The following is a 19818-nucleotide window of genomic DNA, read 5'->3' as shown; positions in this document are numbered from 1 at the left end:
AGGTTTAGGGTTTAGGGTTAGGGTTTATGATGCATGGTTTTGCAGCTCCGGTGTCAGCACGTGTAGTTAATGGTTTAGGGTCCAGGGGTTTAAGGGCTCGAAGCCTCCCCAGTTTAGGGTTTAGGGTTCTGGGGAGCTACTTTTGCACCATTACACCTTGCACCACATTTTCACACATATCATAGGTCCACATGCAAGATTTGGTGGGATTTCGGTGCTCCGGCGGTTGTTCTCCCCCCTCCCCCAAGAACAGCGGTATGTGTGCCCTGGCGGGTCTACCCCCTAGATTTCTCCGTGCCAGGGTGCACCAATGTACTTTTTCATATTTTAGGTTTGTTTAGGACATATACACATGGAGAACCAAGATTGGGACCCTTTGGCACATATACCGCGAGATGGACCGGAGCCTTTTCTGTGCGGCCACCAGAGTCACTTTGGGCGACGGCCACAAGACTTCTTTCTGGCACTCATCCTGGCTGGACGCCAGAACATCGAAGCTCGTCGCCCCGCTCATCCACGAGGTGTCCGAAAGGAAAAACCGCACTGTCCACGACGCTTTGGCCAATAACAGATGGATTGCGGATGTTGCCGTTTCCACTTTCACCGTCAAGCACATGTCCCTGTTCATCACCCTTTGGGGCATGCTGCAGGACATTGCCCTCCTTCCGAGGACCATGGACGCGATCTCCTGGAACCTCACTGCTGACGGTGTCTATTTCGCGGGGTCGGCCTACAAAGCTCAGTTTTAGGGGTCCACGTCTTGCTTCTTCAAGCAGATTGTCTGGAAGACTTGGGCACCCCCAAATGTTGCTTCTTCGCCTGGCTTGCGGTTCAGAATCGGTTGTGGACCTCTAACCGCCTGGCTATCCGTGGTTGGCCGCATTAGCCGACCTGTCAGCTCTGCAGATGTCAGCCGGAGACCACCAGGCACATCCTCTTCGAATGCCGTTACTCCAGAAGAATCTGGCAGCAGGCCCTTCCTGGCTTTCCTGCCCCTCTCTGCTTAATGACCTGGGCACCAGAAGGGACACAGTTCTCCAGTACTGGCATGCCATCACGGCCTCATCATCGGCTTATCCTAAAGGCCTACAGACCGCGGTCATTCTTATCAGGTGGGAGCTTTGGAAGGAGCGGAACGCTAGGTTCTTCAACAACAAGGCATCCACACCTTTGGCGCTTATGCAGAGGATTAAGGACGAGGGCATAAACTGGATCGTTGCCGGCGCAAAACACTTAGCGGAAATCACTTCTTAGCCCTGGCTTTGATTTTTCGTACCTTTGTTTCTGTTTTGGCTTAGGCCGTGTTATGTTTGCTCCTTCTATATCAATATAAAAGGCAAAGTTTTTGCCTCTTGCTTCAAAAATATGGTCCAGCTACAGACTAAGCATGCAAGATTGTAATTTGTAAGCACATTCCTCCTTAATTACTGTGATAAGGTTCACCCGTTCCGTAAAAGAAAAAAAGCTTCTGCATGGTCCTGATATAGAAATTGCATTTCAAATTCCCTTTGGATACATCATTATCCAACAATGCGCTCAATGTATTTGAATTCCAACCTTAATTTTGTAGTGTTTATGGTTGTAATTACCATGTAGCGCTTCACTATACATTCATCGAATACATAGGAATATATACTGGTAGCATTATACAGCTTGAGTAAGTAAAATTATAAAATTATTCAGGAATTACTCTTTCTTGATGAATATTAAAGCTTGGAGGCTGCATCCTTGATGCACCTGAAGGAGACAGCAAAGTCATCTAGAAGTTGACTATAATCCGGAAATATTTCCTTGTCGACAGATAGAATCACCTTGATAGTGCTACCATAACTCTGGTAGTGCATAATCAGAGCCTGCAAAAGAAAAATCTTATCGATAAATACAAAGAGTGTGACTATTTTTTCGACGAATGATAATTAACTTAGTTTTTCGGTTACGGAGAGTCATCGAATCTTAGTTATAACCTATATTAAAACTCACGATAAGCCCAGGCCATGAAGCACAAGGTCTTGATTGATGAGGATGGCAGCTGGAAATTAGATTTGGTCCGCATGTTATTTCTACCAATTGATTTTGATGGTGCTTGCATAGCAGCTGGAGCCATCTGGTGTCCATTCAGTCTGCATTGCATATAAGTTGGGTCTTGCACTCCATCCTGACTAGTGTGCTATTCCGGATTCCAGTGCTAAAGCTGACCCTGGTTGGGCAAGAATGCGGCGGGCCTCTATACCACGGAAGGTGAATGTTCTTGCGTGGAAGGGGGCATCGAATGCTCTAGCTACAGAGACAAACAAACTGCACCGCAATATGCAGATTACTTGTCACTTGTATTATCTTCGTGCAACATCGGAGGAGGTCGCCCATTATCTCGACATCTTCCCCCCACATATGTGCATTGTGGAATGATATGAGAACAATCTGGAACCTACCAACATATTATGTACTTCATGACTATCCATACCATTGTTTCCAATCATTGCTTAAACATATACCAAATCAGATGGTTTACACGATGCTGTTGGTGGCATGACGTGCATGGTTCATTCGGAAAGAGGTGACACATGATAAATCCATCCCTCCGATCGAAATCTCTAAGAGGTTCCTATCTAATTACCTAAAGTTTATTCAAAATTCCAAGTACACCTCCATTGAGTTGTTGATTAAGGGAAAGCAACAGTTGGTCCTTCACCTGCTCTATACGAGGCGAAAAAGGGCCCTGATATGCCCTGGTCTAGTCCACCATTGGGCTGGGTGAAATTCACCATCGACATATCTTTTCATATTGACGATAAATCAGCTCGTATTTGCATGGCTCTATGTGATGACCGAGATTTCCCCATCTTCACATCCTGCAGTTTTTTGGCACATTGTGATTCACCTTTTGAAGTTGAACTCCGCGCATGTGTGGAGGTGCCTCTAATAAGAAGTGGGTTTCTTATTATCAATGAGACTGGTTGTTCAAAGTGGGTGGATGTTGTGAAGTCTGTGGGGGTTCATCAGATTAAGTTGTTAACTAGTCAAGGGTATGAGTGTGTTTTTGTAAAAGCAGAACAATCGTAGGTTAGGGTTAGCCATAGTATTGCAAACTTTGCAAGACTATAACACCACAGTGCTACTTGGTTAGGCTCTAGGATTGAAGCTCTTTTTTCGGATCTAGACCATGATCGACTTGTAACCCATCTTGTTGAATAAATTTACTATTTTAGCCACAAAAGAATAGAATCTTAGTTGCAACCCAACCTGCAACTCTAGATGAATCAAAGGCAAAGCAAATCCGACAATGTAGGACTTGGTTGAGCACTAAGTTAATTCTCAGGTAGTGAAGAATTTGCAATTCTGAAATATACAATATGGCGGCATATTTGTTATTATAGTTTTATAGGGTTACTTCCATTTTCTTTTGCTTTCTGCGATCAAGTTTTACTTATATTGTTCCAAGGAAATGATCTTAGTTTAGCTTGTCGGTCATTTGCGTATGCGCACCCGAGATAAGCTGGTAAGTCCTTTTGTGGATTTACTTAAAGCTTCTCAGCCTCTCTGTAGCCCGCTAAAGGGATATTTGGGTGCAAAACACAAATTTGGCATCAAGTTGTAGCCCTAATAACCTCCTTCGCACTAGCGCGACCCAATATAGTGTCGGGCATTCCCAACCAAGCCCCGTCCCATAGTAAGTCGCCTAGGAGCGCCGAACACAACCATAAAGAAATGGTGGGCTAGTGTTGTCATAGACACAACCAAAACCCAATTTAAATTCTCCCTTCACACCAATTCATTCCCCTCTGGCTCCCACCATTTCTATTCCCTCCTATTTCCACCTCAACCGCCACCAACGTAATTCGCTTGATCTCATCGCCATGCCACCGAGGACGCCCTTTGTTAAACCTTGGAAAAAGCTCAAGCCCATGAAACGGCCGGAGGGGATGCCACTGGAGGCGTGAGAGGGGGACTATAAAAGGAGGGTTATGCTTACCACCGATTGCAAGGAGTATTGTGGAATCACCAGTATGAAGAACATGGTGATCGAGGTAGCAACAATCATTGCTGCCTTCAACAATGGTTCAACTGTAGCACCAACAAAAACGGCCATGTCACCGGTGGTAGTGAAGGGACCACCACGCCATTCAAGGAGCATGTCACTATCTTCCTTGGCCTACTTTTAGGAAGTCGACAGTACAACATAGTTATCAAGGTTTACCTTCCCAAGTTGTCCATGACTGCCACCATTGTTCAGATGGCGGTATTGTCATAAACGTCAACCACCCCTACTTTGGATCACGGACAATGCAACATGGGACACTTCTGTTTGACGAGGTCGCATTGTGAACCCTGGCAGCTGTCCGCAACCTCTTTGGTGATGCCAGCTAGGACACTAGCAACATGTTCCACAGAATGACACCCGGTGCCTATGTGGTATCAGAACCGAGGCACATTGTGTTTTATGTCCATAGCATGATAATAGGCCTATTCTTGTGTTTGCATTCATAGAATGAGGACACCATCTTGAGTCAAATGATCCATGGTGGAATGGAGGCCGCCGCTGCCGATACACAAAGTGATGACGAAAAATAAGAGAAGGAAGAGGAAACGGTGAGACCATCGATGTTGAGACTAGAAGGAAAATCAAGAGCAAAAAGTGGGAGCCGAGGCTCAAGATGGAAGGCCTTGGAGGGGGAGTGCCCCACCGAATATTGGAAGGCCTTAAGCCTTCAACCAATTACCCGTGCCCAACAAATGTCTGAAAAATATTGGAACATGATAAAAGACCAATTTGACGAGCATAAACTCTTCAATGAGTTCAAGCACACTCACATGATACGCAATGAGTTGGGTTTGTCACATAGGTGGGGTATTATACAAAAGGCTTGCAACAATTTCTATGGAAACCTTGAGCAAATTCGCGGAAGACCCAAGAGTGGAAAAAACATGGAGGATCAAGTAAATGCTCTAAAACTTGTTCTGTTGTCATACTAAAATTTTATCATGTATTGATGTGTCTCTTTTTTGTTAGTTGACTGATGCACTAAGGATGTTTCAAGAGCAAAACAAAGTGAAGAAATTAAACATGATGCATGTCTTCAAAATAATCCAAACTTACGAAAAATGGAAGTTTGTCTGATGGCCTTTATCCAAGGGTGTCTTCATATATGTAAATGGGTTCCCCATTTCGAAAATATATATATGTAAATGGGAAATAAAATTTGGGGTGCTTTATTCGGAGGCTGGCTAGGTAGAGAAGCCCCCGATACAACGGCTACCCACTACTAGGAAGTTGCTTACCGCCGGCGCACCAGAAAGGCCTACCGCAGGCGCATTCGCATTCGCTGGCGACCACCTTGCCGATGGTAAGGGCTTATCCCCGGCGCCTACTATTTCGTCGGTGGTAACTGCAACTTATCGCCGGCGCCTTCTCCAATTCGCCAGCGGTATTTGTTACCGCCGGTGATTTTTTGTTACCACCGACGCCAAGCCTATTCTCCGGGGGTAACGCAAGGTATTTCGAAAATAAATTTTTTGATTTTTTTAATTTCTCTATTCTAGGATATTTCAATTGTTTGACAGATTCCACTCTAATATCTAATCACACCTCTATTCTCATGTCAAAGTATACTCATGGTAAAACTTCCCGGTCGGTCACCCATCCTCACCACATTTAGCACGTTTAACTTCTTCATTCCTTCCCTACACGCTTCCAAGACTGCGCTCGCAACTCCTTGATAATAGTATGCTATGAATTGTATTAACCCTTAGACTTTGATAACACATGATTTTATTTTTTAAATTTCAAATAATTTTAAAAATAAGCAACAATGATTAAGTAATATTAAGCAACAATGAATTTCAAATAATCTTTATGCATAATTCAATTATTAATTAAAAAAATAAAAAAATTAGTAAAATTCAAAAGTTCAAAATACTTAAAAAATTCAAAAATTCCAAAATAATGTGGAACATTCAAAATAATTAAAACTGACAACAAAAGAAATTCTAAAATTTCAAGAAAGAAAACAATTTTCTTATTTTTTGGACAAAATCTAAAATCTTCCTGCTTTCATATTTCTATTTGGAATTTTAAAAATCTAAAAATTGGCTAATCGGGTAAACCCTATAAGTTGGTTGCGTCAGGTACATGCATGTCAAAGGATTTTGAAATTTGAAGTTTTTATCATTTTTGTTTAATTTTTTAGACGTATTTGGGGGGGGGGGGGGGGCATGGGAGGAAAAATTCAGCCCGGCTGTCCACTTTACCCCCGGCGAAAGCTATCAGTGGGCGCCGGCGGTAAACTCAGCCCGGGTGGCCACTTTACCCCCGGCGCATCCAAAACCTTTTCGCCGGTGGTAACTACACTTATCCCCGGCGCATTCAAACCCTTTTCGCCGGTGGTAATGCGAGGCCCATCCGTGGCCTCGCGGCCCAACATATCGCCGGCGCCTTCTGTCTCTCTTCACTGACGATAAGTTGGCTAGCCCCGGCGCATTCAAAACGAACTCGCCGACGTTAACGTGAGGCCACCCTGGAAGGCCTTACCGCCGGCCACTTTGGCCTGAGTTCGCTGGCAGTAATAAGTCCGGCTATAAACTTATTCCTATGCTGGCGCTCTCCATGCGACCAATCCGGCGTAGGATGGTGCATGGGGGCGCAACTGGATATGTTCTTAGTGATGAACTATTCCCAGAGACACCGAAAATATCCACTTTGTGGGTCTTGATTTCAAATTTACTCTAAAAAAAAGAGGAAACTCATCAACACGCACATTTTACTAGGTGTTCTTATTATTCAAAATCCTCTATTGGTGGGAGGTGTTTGAGACTCATAGTACACCTTATCCACGTAGTTACAAGTTAGGGTATCTTCAAGTCTTCTGCATTGAGGACATGTTTGGTACACATGATTCTAAACAAAGAAATATGAACTCACCGAAACATGATGGGAATATGTATACAAAACAAGTGACTGAAAACACATTATTTAAATTGAGTGGTTGGTTCACAAGGATATGCACACACACACAAATCCTAATGAACATGGTCAAATCAAAATCAAAGCACACGAGAAAGTAGAGTTAGTATGCTATTATATCAAACCACATGAGAGAGTACAGTTAGTATGTTACTATTTTACTATATCATAAAATCCCCGTGTTTTTCCTTTGAAGCTGAAATAGGTGGAGTTTTTCTTATGATTTTCCTTTTCTCTATTCCTTTGTACCAAACAGATTAATGATGTCACGCTAGGAAAAGCTTTATCCACATGTTATTCATTCTTACTCTAAACCAGACAAGCCCTTAACTTCTAAGTACATATTTAATTATATGATGTGGTTGCTAATTAACTTTTTTGGCGAATGGTTGCTAATTAACTAACTACAATAACATGTCACTATGTTTTCAAGAAAAGCTATACATTACGACTCTTTATTCAATTATCTAACTAGATCTCTAATAGATCCCCTCAATCTCATATGTCTATAATCTTGAGATTATCATTGTTGATGGTTCTTTCGCAGTTTTGGATTGTCAAAAGTAAGTACAATTAATGTGGTTTATGATAGAATGTTTCGATGTAAGGTCGTGGTTGACTTACTTGGGGAACTCCATAAACACTAGGCGCAATGAAGACAACTGGGTGCCCACACCAATTTGTTTGTTCAGCCGGTCCAATCATGCTTGTGAAAGATATAGTTGTATTTGCGAACATACGGCGGAAGATAAAGGCGCCTGCCTGCTTGGATTGTGCAAGTTGAACAATTACAAACATGAACAATATCTAAATAAATGCAGTCTTAGTCTATCAAGTTGAACACTTTGTTTTACTACTCTGGTGTGAATTAATTGGAGCCACCATAGTACAAAGTTACATGTGGAGCAACTAATTTCAGCATCAATTAAATGTGACCGGAGGGAGTAATTTAGTTTTGAGAATCAACATAACTACAAATGGGAAGCAAATATATACCTTTACGCCAAACATTTTAAGAAAAAGTTCACTCATCTTACAGGTGAAAACCACTTCAAGTGAGCTCTTTTTTCTATCCAGAGTCTTCTTTGCTTTGCGAATATATGCAAGTGGATCATCGTGCATTGCTAGATGAAATGGAAGGATGATGTAGCCTAGTTGATTTCCCCATGCCACATCGTCACTCTTACCAGATTCTATCATATTAACATTTGTCTGTTCACAGTTGTAAGAGAACATCAGACTAAATTAAAATAATAGTATACATGCTACAAGTTGGTACTAAAATGATGTAAAACCTTCATTAGGATAAAAACACATTCCAAAAATATGGGTGATGAAACTAGATTCTCCAATACTGACTGGTAATATACACTCACATTATTCAGATTGGTCAGGTGAGCATAATACATCTCATTAGCTTGCCATGCACTCATGCATCATGTTTTTATAAGATCATGATTTATATTCTTTTACTAACATAATCACGTGGAAAGTATTGGTTAAAGTTGCATCTCAGATAAAAACACGTTTAAAAAAGGACAATGAAATAAACTAGCTACTCCGATACTGACTAGTAATATACACACATTATTTAGATTGGTCAGGTCAACATAATATATCTCATTCGCTTTTCATGCAACATATGTTCAGAAAACCATGAAATATTTACTAACATAATCGTATTAGCTTTTCATGCAATAGATTTTAATAAAACCATGATTTGCATTCCTTTACTAACATAATGGTATGAAAAGCAGTGGTCAAACTTGCACTTAAAAATTGTGTGAATGCCCAAAATATCCATGAAGCAACATATAAATGAAAATCAGTAGTAGGGGCATGCATTTAGTATTTCACCGTATCTCCATGAAGAAAACCTTACTTGTAAGCTAGTGGTTGACCTTAAATTGACAGGGAGGACCGAGCGCAGACGGATTTTATCCGAGTTGCTGTTACCTGACGTTAATTGAAGGTAAGCTACACGAATGTTTAATATCCTTCCGGTAGGATAAAATGCACAATCACAGCAGCTACCACTTACCTGACTTGCGGAAGTAATACCGTGACAGAGCAGCAGAAGTCGCACCAACTAAGACATCATTGACAGTCTACGGAAGCACAAAAGTACAGAGAAACAAAATTACACAACACGAAGTATCTTTTAAAACCAAAGAAGCAGTCTTAAACATCAACAACTACAGTGCAAACTAACTAGAACTAACGTGTCAAGCTGATGCAAGTGACCGAATAACTGGATCAACGAGTCAATGACCTAATATTTATAAAAAATACATATTTGATACATTGTTTTTATAAGCAGTATAATAATATGTACCCATGTGAGTTCAATATGTCTCTCCTCATAGTTTATCTATATAAAACAAAAAGTGAATAATGGAGGCACCGACTTCACCATTGGGTGCTCACCGCCCAACATTTCAGATTGGGTGATCCCGGACCATTTCCTTTTGGGCCACCTTTTCCCCGAGATGGATGGTGCAAAATCGTGATCCACCAAGAAGTCATCCATGGTTCTTAGCAGGAGGGAGCACTCCAGAGGAATGATTGCGTGAGGAGAGAGCCAACTCGGGAAGGAGCTAGTGTCATCCATGTTGTGGGAGAAGTAACAAGTTGTGAAGGAAGAGGCTAGTGTCATACATGGTTCAGCTTGACCGACGACCTAACTAATGGATTGGGTGGGTGATTCCAATATATACTTCTAGGATAGCTAGGGGTGCGGGCTGGGAACTATGCCAGATTGAGCCCTAATTTGTCACAAATTGCTTGTATGCCCCCCTTTCAAAGTATTTTTCCGACCTTGCTCCTACGGGCTCTTGGGTGAACTTCTTTGCCTGCCAACAGTTGTCGCTCTTCAAACCAGGGAGAGGGGGAAAGGACCCCTCTTTAGTCTTTAGAGATACAGATGGAGGGTTGGACACCAATTGGACATTCAGGAGAGAAGAGAGCACACTCTTCCGCTAATGGTGCCTCTTACATTGATGCTTGCCTCTCTTCTACCCTTGGTTGTTGTGGAAGACGATAACCTCATATTAGTTTCAAGTGGGGTTTATTTGGAAGCAAATTTGGTGCACATGAGCACTACTGCTCCCGGTTTCTAAAGTATTTGAAAATTGTATTTCTATGTACCAAAAAAAATATGCAAATTTATTCCATGAATACATGCACATGTCCTGAATACTTGTGCGAAGTTTCGGTAGAAATTGCGTTGTATTTTGAGTTACAGGAAAAAACAAATTTATGGATGTGTATAGGCTAAAAAATTTGTCTTTTTTGTACAACTCAAAATACAATATATTTTTCTCCAAAATTTCTACTGTACCTATATGTATGTGTGTATTCAATTTTAAATTTTTTAGAATCCAAAAAATATGATTTTTAAAACTCATGAGCACTAGTCGTCATGTGCCGAAGACACTTTCCGGATTACTTTTCCTTTCTTTGTTTGCATGTTTTCTCGGTCTTGTAAGCTCTATATACCTGTTATTTATGGCATTATTAATTTTATATCAGGCTCTTTAAGCCTTCTATCTAAGAAAAACTATGTGGGATAAAAAAGGATAGACCGAAAAGGTTTGGTTATTTGGGTTGCGGGCTTTGTACGAGCCCAAATCAACCATGTAAAATCGATTTGTTCTCCAGAGAGGTGCCGCTAGGAACATACGACCCAAATAGTATCATTCGGGCAAAATCGCTAGATCTCGAAAATAGATGGCCCTTGACGCTGATGGCCTTGCAACTGAAAAAACCCAGTTGCAACCTAACTTGCAACTCATATGCACGAATCACGATGTAATCAAACGGTGTAAGACTTAACTGAGCACGAACTTAGCCGAGAAATAGCAAATCCCATGAAAATAAGCTATGCACCTTAATGATTATACATAAAACATCAACACTGACGAATTTAGGGGGAACTTGAAAAGAGCAAAGAATGATGACTTAAACATAGTAAAAATTAACATATAAGCATGTTTACCAAGAGGCTTCAAGCATGGCATGTCCAAGCCAAGACACAACAGGATCAAGTGGCGATTCTCAATGGAAATAAAAATAATAGCAAGTGGATTCAAAATAACAAAATCAACCTTGCAGAGATAAAGTCTGGCCTTCTACTTCGTATCCGCTCTATTGGTGGGAGTGTGGGACTATACATCTTACTACCTTACCTAGCCCCTTATTGAGTGTTGACCCTGCTGAGCGACTGGGGTTGCGCGCTATTAGGGTGTTTCTATGGTTAGGATGTTGAATTCTGATAGCATGGACTCCCTGATATGGCACTTCAAATCCTAGATTCCCACAACGTACGTGGCGTTTGGAGCGTGGAGGTTGTTGGACATGAAGCCCAACAACGCCATGGAAGACGAGGACGACACGGCGTTAGTTGTCGTGAGATCCTACGCTAGCGCCTACGCCGCCCTGCTCCGCGGTGGCTCCACCAACACGAGCTCAATGGCAGCACTAATTTTTGATCACGGCCGGTTGGTGTTAGACTAGCTACAAGTATCATAAGTAGTATCATACATGCTATGTTGCAAAAATCTGATGTGACGCACCGATTAATAAGGTGAGAGATGAGTGTGGTATCATAATATGATACTGTATCATAGCACATAAAACTAGAAAACTTAATGACAAATACATCATGTACACAAATTTGCATTAAGATTGTACAAAACATTAAATATGATGATATTATGATACTTTCGTATGATACTATGCATTGTGGAGTAGTATCATAAACTAGTATCATGTGCATAATACTAGTGTATAATACTTCTCACTGTGACTAGTCTTAGCCGCGTTGTCCGCACGGAGCTGTCAACGATTAAACTGCATGCAGTGTGGGCTTAGGGCATCTCCAGCGGCACGACGGAAACGGTCGCGTCGTGACCGGAAATGCGTCTGGGGCCTGCTCCAGCGGGGCGACGCAGAGTGATCGGGCCGTCCGCGGAGACGCAAACCTGGCCCAAATATGCGCCAGGTTTGCGTCTCCGCGGACGCTCGGCGGTCGCGCCGAGTGTCCGCCGAAAATGACGTAGGACCCGCGCGTCAGTGGCTGGAGGCCGATATTATTCGCGCCTTGGAGAAGTTCAGGGCGACGCATAAGTAGAGCTTCCATATGGTCCATTGTTGGCAGGTGCTCAAAGACAACAACAAGTAGATGATAAGCTTTGCGGCCTACCAAGAAGCTGTGAAGAATGGGACAGCGGTCACCCTCGACGGCGAAGACGACGATCAAGACCGTCCAGTCCTTCCACCTCGTTCACGAGGCCATAAGGCTACCAAGGCCGATCTTGTCCGGGAGGCGCAGGCCATTGCGTTCACGCAGAGCATGGAGAAGATAATGGCCGACAATCGTGCCACCATGGCTGCTAGGGACGAGAAGAGGCGTCTGGAAAAAGAGGCCGCAGCTGCCATCTACCAGAACCTCGCGAAGGAGGTCCTCGATGTCCAAAGGCTGGACATCGTGGCCAAAAAGGCTGACGCTGAAGAGAAATTGCGTGCAGAAGACACAAGGATCATGCTTGCCGACTTGAGCGCTGTCGACAACGACACCAGGGCATGGTTCATCAAGAGGCGCGCCGAAATCCGCGCGCGAGACGCCTGATCGCCGGCGCCATGCGCCCAGCACCTTGGCCTCCTTTTGGACTTTTTATTATTGCTGTTTCAGGCCTTGTTGTGCCCTTTTGGACTCCACTTTGCGCCGTACCAGCTGCAAAGTGTGATGAACTTGTTTCAGCCCTCAATTTGTGGTTGTAATTTCGTGCAAAGTTGACGCTAGTTCATCTTTTTTGAAATCTGGCCAGCGCCGAAAATGCATCGTCCCGCTGGAGCCAACCCCAGACGCAAACGGACGCACGACCATTTCCGCGTCCGCCAGGCGACGCAAACGGACGCCCACGGACAATTTAAACGTCCGAAATGCGTTGCGCCGCTGGAGATTCCCTTATCAGTGGGCGCAGCATGCGGATCATGGCACAGCTTGTGCGGACATGCGCGGCCAGGTCGACGTGAGTTGTTGTGTGCTTATTTGATCCGGTAGTGCTGGGTGTTGAGTTGAGTAGGTAGCAAATGGGAGAGTCTCCTGTGTAGTCTTCCGCGTATGAGCGTGTGTGCGGAGGAGCCAGAGGTGTAGTCTCCGTCGCGGCCGTGGTGTGTGTCGGGCCGGCAGGAGAGCTCCTCTGGGTAGTGTTGCGTGTTTGCGTGTGTACCTCCATGTATTTATCTCAGTCGTTGTTAGAAATAAAGCCAAGATACAGGCGTTCGTGCGCGCGACATTCGTCACCGGGAAAACTTTGTGGTGTCTCTTTCGAGTTCTTCCATTCCGGGATTCGTGTCACCGGAGAGCTGCACGGCCAGTGTCGCCAGAGGGAAACGACGTTTGTCGCCGGGAGGGCTGCTCGGCTTGTGTAGCCGGAGGCAGCCTCAACAATTGGTATCAAAGCCTCAAGGTGACGGAGGCCGTGGCACACGGTTAGTCTGCGGCAAGCGTCGAAGCCGCGAATGCGATGTGTCGTGGCGCAGAGGCCACGGAGGCGCGCCCGTATGGCGCAACATGGTGCAACGTGCACACGGCGGCGTGCCGGCATGGAGGTGCCGTCCGGCAGCGAAGTCTGCAGCGGGTGCAACGGCCATGGAACGACGACCATGGAGGCGCGATTGCATGTAGAGGCGTGCGGTGGCATCGGGCGAACAGCTCAGGTCAATCGACTACGAGCCATATCAAGATTAGGGGGAAATTGTCAGCACTAATCTTGATCATGGCTGGTTGGTGTTAGCCGAGTCGTCCGCACGAAGCTGGCAACAATCAACTGCATAAGTTGTTATTTTTTTCGAAACGGAGGCAAAAGCTTTGCCTCTTCATTCATTAAGCAGAAGGTGTCCGGTTTTTAGGAGAAAGCCGGGGGAAAACCAATAACAACACAACAGCGCCAAGGCACACCCACAACTACCCACACTCCCGCGAGGGACACACCTAGCCATCCTGGCTACCAACAAAAGCTACACAAGAAGCTCAGTTGGCCTATGCCAAACCGATGACCCTTCGAGAAGAGACCGGTAGCTCCGATTCTGAAGACGAGCCCCGGGGAGGAGATGAGCAAGACAAGCGCCGAATAGGACCTTCACTGGACCGCCCCTCGAAGGTCATCGTACACCGCTCAAAGGCAGCTTCGACTTCACAGCAAGAGGAGACCAGCACGAAGACATCCGGACACGCCGGAACGGAGCCGACTAACATGACCTTGCCGCAACCAGATCTTGGCCACCACATCGTCGTTGCCTCACAAGCCTCCACCCGGAACACCCGCATCTCCGGTTGATCTCCTGCCAACCTAGATGCCTTGTGTGTACAGCTCGCCGGAGTGCGTGAAGGGGATCACCAACTTCAAGACGAGGCCCTCAAGAGGGGAAACGACGAAGAAACGACGCCGTCGTCCGATCCCTTAGGATCTAGGCTTTCACTCGAAGAAGTGAACCCGAGGGCAGCGAAGGTCGGAGAGCTCCACGACCGCCCCCCAAGGAGGATGGCGACATCCGCGGACGCCGCGCGATCAGGCTTTCGCCCGGAGCAACCGAAACCTTCACCTTCTCACGCATCCGGACAACAAGACGGAGCACATCGCCGCCAGCCCGCACCCCGCTGAAAACACACCTCCAACGCGGCAGCAGCGCCACCGCCGCAAAGGAGCCACCGTCGAGATCCCGGAGCAGCCGCCCAGCACCGCTGGTGCCCCGGCACGACCAGAAACAGGACCACGGGCGGTAGAGACACCGCGCACGCCGGGCAGAGCCCCACGGCCCAGGCGCCGCCGCCGCGACCTGCCTCCCCACCACCCTTCCTGGCAGCCACCCCGCCACCGGGAGAGCGCGCCGCCGCGCCGCAGCCCAGAGAAGGCCCAGGCCGGCTCGTACCAGGCCCTCGCGGCCCGCGCAGCGGTGCCGCGGCCGCAGCCGAAGCCGATGCTCCCGAGCCCGCGCCGACGCCTCCTGGACCTCCGCCGCACCCTCGCCCCACCGGTGTCGTGCCACAGCACCTGCCGACGGGTCGCCGTGCCGCACCATGCGACCCCCACAACCGCCGCCTGAACGCGCGCAGGAGAGGTGTCGGGGGCGCCCGCCAAGCCCTCCGCCTTCAGCGGCCAGGCGCCGGCGGCAGCAGCGGCCAGGGGTGGTCGGGATCTGGGGCGGCTCTGCTAGGGTTTGGGGTGTCTCCGGAATCGCCCCGCACGAGAGCGACCCGGGAGGAGACTTTCCGAACTTTTTTTCATAACTGCATAAGTTGTTGTGTGCTTATTTAATCTGGCAGTATTGGGAGTTGAGTTGAGTAGCTAGCATATGAGAGAGTCTCCTGTGTAGTCTCCCGCGTATGAGCGTGTGTGGAGAGGAGTCAGGGGTGTAGTCTCCGCCGCGACCGTGGTGTGTGCCTGACCGGCCGGAGAGCTCCTCTGGTAGTGCTGCGCCGTGGCCGTGGCGTTCGTCTCCGTAAAAACTTTGTGGTGTCTCCTTCGTGTTCTTCCGTTCCGGCGTTCGTGTCGCCGGAGAGCTGCCCGGCATGTGCCGCCAGAGGGCAATGGCATTTGTCGCCGGGAGGGCTGCTCAGCATGTGTCGCCGAAGGCGGTACCAACACTCAAACCTCGATGGAGCCGTGGGGCCTCCCATGATGTCGGGTAGCAACCACGCCTCGCTGGGTGTCAATGACGACAGACAGTGCGTGACCGGTAACGCCGTGCTCGCATTGAGTCAATGGAGACACCGTCACTTGGCCGGCGCCCTCACCAACGGTGGTGTGGGCGTGTGGACCGTGGAGCACCTTCGTGGCGATGCTGTGCGACATGGTTGGCTTGTAGGACGTGATGGTACCGTTCGGCAGCAGCAGGCGCGTCACGCTTTTGTTGCAGCCCCATCATATTTTCGGCGCAGCTGTGGCCTGTCGCCCATGGCCAGGAAGTTGACGCCATTTCCATGGCCATGGTCAGAGAACCCATGATGCGCTGCCATGACTATTCCCATCTGCGTCGGGCCGCCGGCACAGCCTGGGTTCTCGCCTCCTGATCTTCATCTTCAAAAAAGAAATCATGGTGGGCACGTTTCCGACCTTGAATCTTGACGAGGAATCGAGGATGGTGAAGCGGAAGGCGCGCCGGCACTCCGGCTGAGGCCCTCGCAGCCGGAGGAGGTCACTGAGAACTCGGCCGGAGTGGATTGGAGCGTGAACGTGAGGATTGTGATGCCGGTCGCGTCGAGCATAGACTCATAGAGACGCGCGTATACGGCCAACGCCACCAGGAGCCGAGCTAGGATAACTCGATGGCCACGATCCCATGTTTTGATGAACGCCATCTCGCACGCACGTAGACATGGAAACACAACTAATTAAGCTGCAGCGGCAGCCATAACAGGCAAGGATCTCGATCTCGATATCTATGCGCGGAAGGCACGTTGGGTGTTGGGATGAGGAGTTGACGACATCACGTGCGACAGTGCATCGAACAACCAGTATGTTTCGCTCCTCAGCCAAATGGCTTTGATTCTTCTCTTGATTGGATTATATACAGTATCTAAATAAATCATCTAATTTGGAAAGTCATCCGCACATAAATCCTACTCGTAGACGTTGTCCAGTTTCCTTTCAGAACCGCTCACTTTTTCTGGCACGAACGAAGGAATCCGTCGCTTGGTTTATTTTAGCTGTTTTGTTATGTCTCAGTTAACTGAGATTTTCTTAAGTCTAAGTCACTTAAAAAAAAGTATTTGAGTTGCACTTTTCTGTTAAATAAGTGCAATTGCACTTTTCTGTCAGAAATGTGCAACTGAACCGAGTTGTACTTTTCTTTAAACTGCAGTTGCACTTTTCTGAAGTGACTGAGACTTAAGAAAATTTCAATCAACTTAGACATAGACACACCCTTATTTTAGTACTACCAATTTCTGGAATTACGGATCCAGCGGACGAAGGCACCGGTTTTGTTTACGTATGAAACCTAAAATCACCATCACGTCCTATTGCAATATAATACTAGTAAGTAAAGATAAAGATAGTAAAGATACATGGGAGATAAAGTATAAATATCCTAGCTGCCCATACTTACGCAGTTGATGGCATTCTTGATGAACTTGACGTCGTCCAAGCTAAGACTCCTGTGTACGAAGCGCCTCGGTGGGTTGAACACTGTGTCGTCGGAGCGCTTGAAGAGCGTGTGCGGGTCTCTCAGGAACATCATTGTGGCGATGAAGGCGGCAACGTCCACCATGGTGTTCCAGGCTAAGACAAAATACGAGCAGACCCAGCCGAGAAAAGGCATGGCGCCAGAAGAGCGCGGCCGCCGCGGCGCGTAGATGGCGCCAGTGCGCTCGGGCTGCTTCGGCATGGCCGGCAGTCTCGTCGGGTCAGCGGCGCTGCTTGCAGACGACATGAGGAGCGTCATGAGCGACATCCCGTCGCCAAGGGAGTGGTGCACGCGGATGATGGCGGTGGAGGTGGCCTCCGAAGTCGGGAAGTTGAGGAAGTGGAACTCCCAGAGCGGGCGGGAGCGGTCCATGGGGAGCGTGAACAGCGAGGCCACGTAATCCTCCACGGACTGGTCTGGGTTAGCGGCCACGGCCACGGGATCCAGCGTCGGGACGACGATGTGATCCTCCACCTTCACCTTTACGCGTGCCCACCGCGGGTTGCCATCCTCTGTCACCTGTGCGTGCAACCATGGATTGCGGCAAAATGGCTAACAATCTGAATCGGAGTATATAATATATAGCGGTGGTAATATAGCCCTCCCTGGAAGGAGTACCTGAATACTTTGGAAGCGTGAATATCGGGGAAGCCCGCTGGCCATGTGGGTGGTGAAGACGGGTAGGTCTAAGGGTGAGCCGAGGCCAATGGTTACGACGATGTATACAGGTTCCATGAGCCTTGCAGTAGGGCTCACGGGCTCCTTCTCCGCCGTGGAATCGTTCGTCGTCCATTCGTCGGTGCCGGCGGCTGGTGCCCTTGGTTTCGTGCGTATCGAGAGAGGCCGGCTTTGAGGTGCCGCTGCTGAGGAGCTGCCATTGCTCGCATCCATATTAATGTGGCTAGCTAGCTACTTCAAAGAGTGGCTAGGTAAATGATCGTTGCTTGCATGTGTGGTGTGGATCCAGTCCCACCTCAGTATTTATAGGTAGGATTAGCTAGGATGACAGAATTGAAAATAGATTGATCTAATTAACGAAATTCTAAGAGAATCTCTTACAAATGCCCAATGGTGCCCTAAAACCAGTTTTTAGGGCATAAGAGGCCGAAAAACGAAATTCAACAGATACCCTAAATTGTGCCCTATCTAAAGGCTGCCTCAAATTTTGCCACTCTGCCTCATATTTGGGGCATAGAGGTCCGCCCGAGGAATCTGCCTTATTATCGCGTTAAAACCCGCGCAACCCAACCGTCGCGGATATCATTTTCCCCCACCCACCGCCTCGCCGCTTCCGCAACCCGCCCCATTCCGCGAGCTTATTCCGTCGCGCCGCCGATTCTAGCCAAAAACGTCAGCCGGGGAGACCCACCGGCCTTCCTCGCGCTGCTTCCTCGCCATACCTTTGCGCCGCAGCCCGCAAGCGCAACCGACTTCCGCGACATCTACCAGCGGCGGTCCAGCCGGTATGCGGCCGACATCACCCGCGACGATGACCACTGGTGGATGGGTATCTTCGATCGCGCCGAAGAAGCCACACACGCCTACGACTTTGCTGGCTTCCGCTTCGGCGTCCCCCACCACCACCTAAACTTCCCGGACACGCGGGACGAGGCAGAGGCAAAGTTCGTCGCGCTGGGAACATCTGCTTCCTATCCATGGAGGAAGAGAAGGAGAGCCGCTGGGCGGAGAAGCAGCTCTGCAACGCACAAGCCGACGAGGCCGACATGGCCCGCTTCCGCGATGGGCACCCTGAGATCGTACAGGGCAGAGCTCGATTTCCTCGCCGGCATGGCTGTGGCGATGAAGAAGGTGGAGGCCAGACCGTCGATGACGGTGAAGGAGGAGGCCGGACCGCCGATGGTGATAACGCTGGAGTCTGATTCAGGGTACGACATGTATCAATGGGATTGGTAGAACTAGGGCTTTGAATTAAGGTCAAATAACTTGAATTGCATTCAAATCATTCATATTAAGGTCAAATCGTTTCAAATGTGAGTCGAATATATGTTTAATTTTGAAGTTTATGAACTACCAAAATAACTTCTACCTGGCCTGTCGAAACATTTCTATCTGCCCTATTTTGAGACATATGTTGGAGCGACCGCACCCTAAAATTAATAGGGCATCTCAAAAGAAAAAAAATGGTGCCCTATAAAACACTAAAACACCTATCCTATAATAAAAAATTGCTGCCCTATTATAGGGTATCCTTTTTTTAGATAATTATAGGGTATTTGTTAGAGATGCTCTAAAGGCAAAACGTGCCCGCAAAAGGACTTATACGCGACGGCTAAAATAAGTGTTGTCGGGGCTTTAAGTGTGGGCCATGGTGACTTATTTTTTCAAGCTACTTTTTATAGGGAAAGTACATAGCTAGTAACATGCAATGCCAATTAAGTACTTTAATAACATAACATGCAATGCCAAAATAGTAGTAATTAGGGTACTAAGTAAGAATGAGTGTACAAAATAATAAATGTGGTTTTCTATATTACAACATCTGTAAATATAGTAGAGTATTAAATTAGTAAAATGTATGTATTACTCCCTCCTGCCCAAAATATGTTGCATATAAGGTTTTGTCAAAGATCTATATTAATAAAAATGTAAACATATACGACAAAAAAATATTTTTAGAATTTTCATGAAATATATTTTTATATTATATG

General features: G+C 47.0%; 2 protein-coding genes across 3 annotated transcripts; one reads left to right on the top strand and one right to left on the bottom strand.

Moving 5' to 3' along the window:
• Positions 1–395: 395 nt before the first annotated feature.
• On the top strand, positions 396–749 carry LOC127347488 (uncharacterized). The gene has a single exon (XM_051373668.1). It carries the CDS (start codon positions 396–398, stop codon positions 747–749), a length of 354 nt encoding a protein of 117 aa, XP_051229628.1.
• A 724-nt stretch (positions 750–1473) lies between these two features.
• LOC127294878 (wax ester synthase/diacylglycerol acyltransferase 11) lies at positions 1474–18090 on the bottom strand. 2 transcript variants are annotated; one of them, XM_051324785.2, is made up of 7 exons: positions 17768–18090; positions 17072–17668; positions 9000–9066; positions 8841–8914; positions 7955–8170; positions 7583–7720; positions 1474–1853 (listed from the first exon to the last, which is right to left on the bottom strand). In XM_051324785.2, exons 1-7 carry the CDS (start codon positions 18038–18040, stop codon positions 1707–1709), a joined length of 1512 nt encoding a protein of 503 aa, XP_051180745.1. In that variant the 5' UTR covers positions 18041–18090; the 3' UTR covers positions 1474–1706. The 2 variants fall into 2 exon arrangements, with proteins under 2 accessions (XP_051180745.1, XP_051180746.1); XM_051324786.2 differs by lacking the exon at positions 7955–8170.
• Positions 18091–19818: the final 1728 nt, after the last annotated feature.

The sequence above is a fragment of the Lolium perenne genome, chromosome 4 (genome assembly GCF_019359855.2).
Source record: "Lolium perenne isolate Kyuss_39 chromosome 4, Kyuss_2.0, whole genome shotgun sequence".
Classification (NCBI taxonomy): domain Eukaryota; kingdom Viridiplantae; phylum Streptophyta; class Magnoliopsida; order Poales; family Poaceae; genus Lolium; species Lolium perenne.
The sequence above is the reverse complement of the archived record's forward strand: the minus strand, read 5'-3'. Positions and strand labels throughout refer to the sequence as shown.